Source organism: Asparagus officinalis, chromosome 5 (assembly GCF_001876935.1).
Source record: "Asparagus officinalis chromosome 5, Aspof.V1, whole genome shotgun sequence".
Taxonomy (NCBI): domain Eukaryota; kingdom Viridiplantae; phylum Streptophyta; class Magnoliopsida; order Asparagales; family Asparagaceae; genus Asparagus; species Asparagus officinalis.
This window is the reverse complement of record NC_033798.1, coordinates 5267507-5273518: the sequence shown is the minus strand read 5'-3', so window position 1 is coordinate 5273518 and position 6012 is coordinate 5267507. Positions and strand designations below refer to the sequence as shown.

Here is a 6012-nt window from a genome sequence, read left to right as displayed (position 1 = left end):
ACCATTTCGACTTGTTTCCAAGCTAGTGTTAAATTAAACGTGAGATATCAATTGATACTTAATTGGAAAATAGGCCACGTTTGTGGATTACTACAGAACACACTTTGAAGATGGATTTTGTATTAACTAAAGTTTAATGATAATTTGATATTGTCATCTTAATTTTAAAATGATTACTACTACTAATAATAATCATTAGTTTGTCGTCACAAGTTAAGAGCACAAATTAATTAGATAGTTATGAGGGTGGATTAGCAATATACAATCCGATTAAAAACAAAACAGTTGAGCCGTAACGTTTTTGGGTAACGGGATATTGACTGACCCCACATCAAAGGCTGTTCTTCAGCCCCGCAAACCACTCGTACAATCCTAACAATGGGATTAATTTAATGATGCAACAAGGGGCGCCCAAGAAGAGGCTGGTATCAATGAACTTATGAACGTATCCGTATCCGTATTCGTTGTGCTGAAAATTGTTTACTAAATTTCTATATGTTAGGAATGCAAACATATAGTGAAATATACATATACTTGTACAAAGTATCCTAATATATTGGTCATACAGTTGTGATTGTTTTGATCCTTATATTAGCGGATTTGAGATTATTTTTGACGATAAAATAAATCTAATATAGTTTATTAGATATAGCGAATACATTAATGGTAGCTATGGTGTCATACAACCTTATTATTTCAATCTCATATAGCTTCGAAGATCCATTTTGTTATCCGCATGTGTATTCGCATATCTTTTCTCTACATTATTTGACCAATCTCCAATTTTCAGCATATATGAATATAAGCTTTCTTTACCAAATATACTTTTTATTTTTACTTGTATCCGAGATCGATAGATAGATAGATATGATTATTACGAGTATATCTCTCATTACAATTGGCATCATGCCACATAAGCAGACAAACTCGATAACATATAATTTCACTGGGTAAAGAAGGTGAAAGACCCATAGCAGCTAAATTCACCTCGGTTAATTTACGACTAACCTCTGCCTGAACCGTCTTTATGACAAATTGCCTAGTTGAACATGAATAATTTAAATCGTACCATATTCTCAATAGACTATGATAGGAGATATCACCCAAGAGATCTACATCACCTATATAGAAAGATCACAAAGCTCTCTGCATCGAGTCTAATTTTTACGCGTTGAATCTATTAGATATTTATTTGCATCAAGAAGGACGAAAATCTTTTTTGAGTCCCATCTGATTTATGCTTTGCACCTCTATAGGATGCATTTTCACATCCCTTATCGTGGAGAGGGCGCAAAACAAATCAAAGCGTGAATGGACGGACAGACGGATTCTGTTAGGGTCAGGGTTCCTTAGAGCATCTCTAACCAAAAAACTCAAAATGGTATAATTTTTACAAACTATAAAATGAGATCTGATTGGAATATTTGATTTGTTATAACAAACTATAAGGATAAACTTGGAAAAAACCAAAATCTCCATATTCACAGTGTTACATTATTCCTGACGTAATACTGTAGCCCCCTTTAAAATGACGTTAAGTTTGGCGTTGGGTTGGAGGAAGAATTGACGCTAATTTTGTGTTAAAATGGGTTTTTGGTTGGAGATTCTCTTACTCGCCTATCCGTTTCAAATATTTTACTTTTATTTATTTTATTAAAAGAAATGAAAAAAAGGGTCCCAGTCCAATAAAGGTTAAGGCCCATCATATGAGGCCACTCATTATACCTCATATATTGCTGCAGGCCTAGCTTTGACATTCTCCTCATCCTCTTCATTTTTAAGAAGAGAGAGAATCAAAACCCTCTCCAAAATCCTCTCTCTCTCTCTCTCCCTCCCTATCTCTCTCTGTCTCATGGCGGCGAGAAACAGAGACAGCGAGTTCTGGCTCCCCTCCGATATCCTCACCGACGACTTCTTCGCTGACGGAGAAAAGCCCGGCGAGAGCGACGACGACGACGACCCAGTTGCTGCTTTAGCTCGACAGTTGATGGGCCACTCTCTAGCTCGAAGGCCAACCTCGAAGGTAATTTCTCTTTGCTCGCTCGCTTCCTAAATCTTGGATTTCAGCTGATGGGTCAATTTCTTCAGGCTTCGGCGCCCATGGCGACGTCGCCTCAGTCGACGCTGAGCGGTCTCGGGAGCTGGTCTTTCTCGAGCTACGATAGCCCAGACGGCCCATCTCAGGTCTCGTCACCGCCGTCGACGCCGTTTCAAGAGAAAGAAGGTTTGGATCTGCTCTGCTCTGCTGCAGGCCAAGTCGAGAGATTGGGCCCCAACTGTGAATTCTCTCGCGGGCCTCTCGGCCCATGTCACTCTCATTATCTTCGCCCCTACTCGAATCAAGATCTCCTCCGCCAACGCCTTCAGCAAGCTCGCGTAAATTAACTATTTTTTCTTCCCTTTTTCCGAAAATTTTTAAGTTTTTTAAATCCCAATTCGTGATTTTTTTTTACAGTTTTATGAGCTGAGGAGACGGCAACTCATAAAGCAGCAGCAAGAGCAAGAGTTCCTCGCCGCCGTTTATCGACGCCCGCAGGAGAACAGAGCGAGAATCGCTAACGCCGTTTATGGGGTTAACGGCGTCCATCAGCGACGTCAGCAGCCAGTTTCGAGATCTGGGATGACGCCCGTCCTTTTCGACGGCGCCAGAAAGTTTTTTAAATCCCAATTCGTGATTTTTTTTTACAGTTTTATGAGCTGAGGAGACGGCAACTCATAAAGCAGCAGCAAGAGCAAGAGTTCCTCGCCGCCGTTTATCGACGCCCGCAGGAGAACAGAGCGAGAATCGCTAACGCCGTTTATGGGGTTAACGGCGTCCATCAGCGACGTCAGCAGCCAGTTTCGAGATCTGGGATGACGCCCGTCCTTTTCGACGGCGCCAGACGGCGGTCCAACGGCACCGGCGTCTTTCTGCCACGTCGTACCCCAATCGAGCCCAAAAGGCAACCTGGTATGTTTTCAGGGCTTTTCTTTTTTTTACATTTAAGCCCCCCCACACACTTGATATTTTTAAAAATGCTTTTATAATTTTGCAGCTTGTTCTCCTGTTCTGCTCCCGGCGGGAGTTGTTCAGGCGTTGAACTTGAATGTGGATGAAATGGGGACTCTCCCTCGCCTCCCTGGTTATTATTATGTTTCCGAAAATGGTAAATTTTAATTTGATGTCAAATGTTGCTTACGTAATTTTTTATTTGGAAAATTAGTAAGTTTAATTAAATGTTTTTTTTTTTGGGTTGTAAGCTGCTGTGATGGGTGGAAGCAATTTGAAGAGAAATCAGGAGGTTTGTCTTCCTCAGGATTGGTCCTACTGATTCTACCGCTGACAAGTAAAATGTGAAGTTTTAGTATTATTAGTAGTTTTTTTAGCTGAAGAAAATTTGAAAGAATTACAGCTGGGGGTGATAGATTTTGTTGGGGGAAATGAAGGATTTTTTTTTACAGCTGGGTTATTTTGGGAAAGCTGATATTAAGCCAAAGGGGGTAGTTAGGTTGAAATAAAATAGAGTTTGTGGGTTCGAATGGAAGCGGAGGGGGTAGTTTTGTAATAAGATCTAGTGTTATTTTTGTCTTTTGTCTCTTTTTTTAAACCCCCTCTATATTCTCAGTGGCGGAGGTCAATTTGATTTTGTTGGGGACCGCTGCCAACTGAAGCGTTTACATGTAATGATGAAAAGATATTGCATTATGTTTTAGTATTTTGCAGTGGCTTTAATGCATTTCACCCCCTCATTTTATGATAGTATGTGTCATTTATATTAGGATTAATTTTGAAGATAGACCTATTTACAAAATTAATTACAAATTTCTACCTATTCTGAAGTTATTTGTGAAAATCTATCCAGTTCTAGCTATCGCGCTGAAGCTAGGCGGATTTTCATAAATAAATTTCCGTGAAGTCTAGCAGACAGCTAATAAAGTTCTTAACTTCACGGGACTTAAAAGTTTTTCGTGAAACTTCAGAGTTTTTTTTAGTCCAAACCCACCCAGTTTTAGTGTTGAAATTGTGTGTGTTTTCACAAATAAATTTCAAATAGGTCGAAATTTATAATTTTTTGTCAAAATGGGTCTATTTTTAAAATATGTCCTTTATATTATTGTATTGTATTTTTTTCTGCAACGTTAGTATTTTATTAAGCTTTGGGGTGAAGGAAAGTAGCGCCTCGATTAGGGTGCGTGCCTTTCCCCCTTTTTTCGTGCTGTTTTGTTCGCTGGCGTGAGTCTTTTCGAGTGGGTCAAATTTAATTAAAGAAATCTTTGTGATTTATTAGTTGCCATTAATTGGAACCGTATTATTTTGTTTTGTTTCGATGTCTGGATCTTTTTGACAGTACGATAAATTGGAGCCATATGGGGTGTACGGGTACTAAAACTTGTTGGGTGTTTGAATTTTTATAATATATAATTGCAACTCCATTGAATTACTACTGATACTTTGTGAAAAGTTTCTGTAATTTGATGTTGCAGAATAAACTACTCCATTAGAGCACTTTGAAGGTTAAGGAGACAACTTGAGCACAAACAAACAAACAACTTAATTCAGTTTGTTTTCTAGCTTAGAATATGCACCCAAGTGATATTTATCTTTAAATTATTGAAGAAATTTTTAAAACAGCTTCAAACCAGGTTTTAATTTGAAAAACCGACTCATTTTTTTTGCCAACAGCTTCTGTAAATAGAAAAGCCTAAAATCCAGCTCTCTAATCCACAATTTAAGGGATTATGCGGTTGATAGGCCTTCAACACCTACATTTGTAAATAGGTTGAACTTAGAGTGTAGTTTTGGAGTTGAAAACATCATAGAAAAGGATAAAACTAATATTTGAGAAGGGTTAGTTTTCTTCAACTAATTTCTCACTTGATCTTTAACAAAATCTAATTTGGTCGTATTGTATCATATTAGATTTCTCTCTTCTATTTTTCCTTTCATATTTATGACAAAAAACTGGTACTATAATAACGCAAAGTTGTGTTTAAAATAGATATTATTGTTCTTGCTTTTAGTCATATTGTATAAAATTATGCATAACATGCATATGTCAATTCCTTTCTTATCATTATAAAGAGGAATAAAATTAAATGTTGATTGTAAAATTACACTTTTATTTATATTTTTACTGAAAAGATTTAGAACTAAGTTAGAGGATCTTTCTACATACTAACATTAACAATTTGATACCCTATTTACGAGAAAATATTCATTTAGAAATAAGTATAGTAAATTGTATTGATTTATATTCTTTTGTACATTGAAAAATCAAAATCTGAAAATTACACTATTATATGTTTGTTTAAACATGTATATAAGCTACAAATTAAACTAAACTAAATTATCAATTTAAACTAAATCTAAAAAGTATACCATGTGCATTGCACGTGTGCAATTCACCTAGTAAACATGAAACAAGGGTGGTGGGTGAAGTGGTTATGGACAGAGAAATAATAGGATAGGAATTGAAAAGAAAAGGACAAATGCACCATTGTTATTTTCAGCCCAAAATTTTAATTTTCCATCCATTTAAAAATTATAAAAATTCTTATTTTCGGAGCATCAAAGCATAACTTTTTTTTTTTACCAAAATCGACCTACTTTTTGCCACGTCAGCTTAATCCTATTCCTAAACAGTCGGGGTTGAAAACCCCGACTATTTAGGAGGTTGTTAAACTCGAATTAGAAGTCTTAAATCTGGTTTTTTATGTCCTAAAGAGCCGGGGTTGGTTATCCCGACTAATTAGAAAATAAAATTAAGCTGACGTGACAAAAAACAAGTCGATTTTGGTTAAAAAAAAGTGGATCGGTTTTTTAAATTAAAACCTGGTTTGAGACCGTTTTGAAAATTTCTTCTTAAATTATTTCATAAATCTAGAAGTTCAATGAGTTCAGAGTTACAGCTGCACATTTAATGTCCGTACCATTTTCACGTGTTACTCTAGCTCTAAATCATAGCAAGATTGATTTGGTTTTTAATTCTCTAGGCTACTGAGGGTTGAGTCTATTTTGGTTTGGTTATTCAT

The 6012-nt window shown here is 36.6% G+C and overlaps 1 protein-coding gene across 1 annotated transcript; it reads left to right on the top strand.

The window, feature by feature from the left end:
• LOC109843293 lies at positions 1758 to 3712 on the top strand. Its single transcript, XM_020412223.1, has 6 exons — positions 1758 to 2023; positions 2089 to 2376; positions 2456 to 2615; positions 2849 to 2950; positions 3036 to 3146; positions 3241 to 3712. The coding sequence occupies exons 1-6, from the start codon at positions 1853 to 1855 to the stop codon at positions 3309 to 3311; spliced, it is 903 nt and encodes a 300-aa protein (XP_020267812.1). The 5' UTR covers positions 1758 to 1852; the 3' UTR covers positions 3312 to 3712.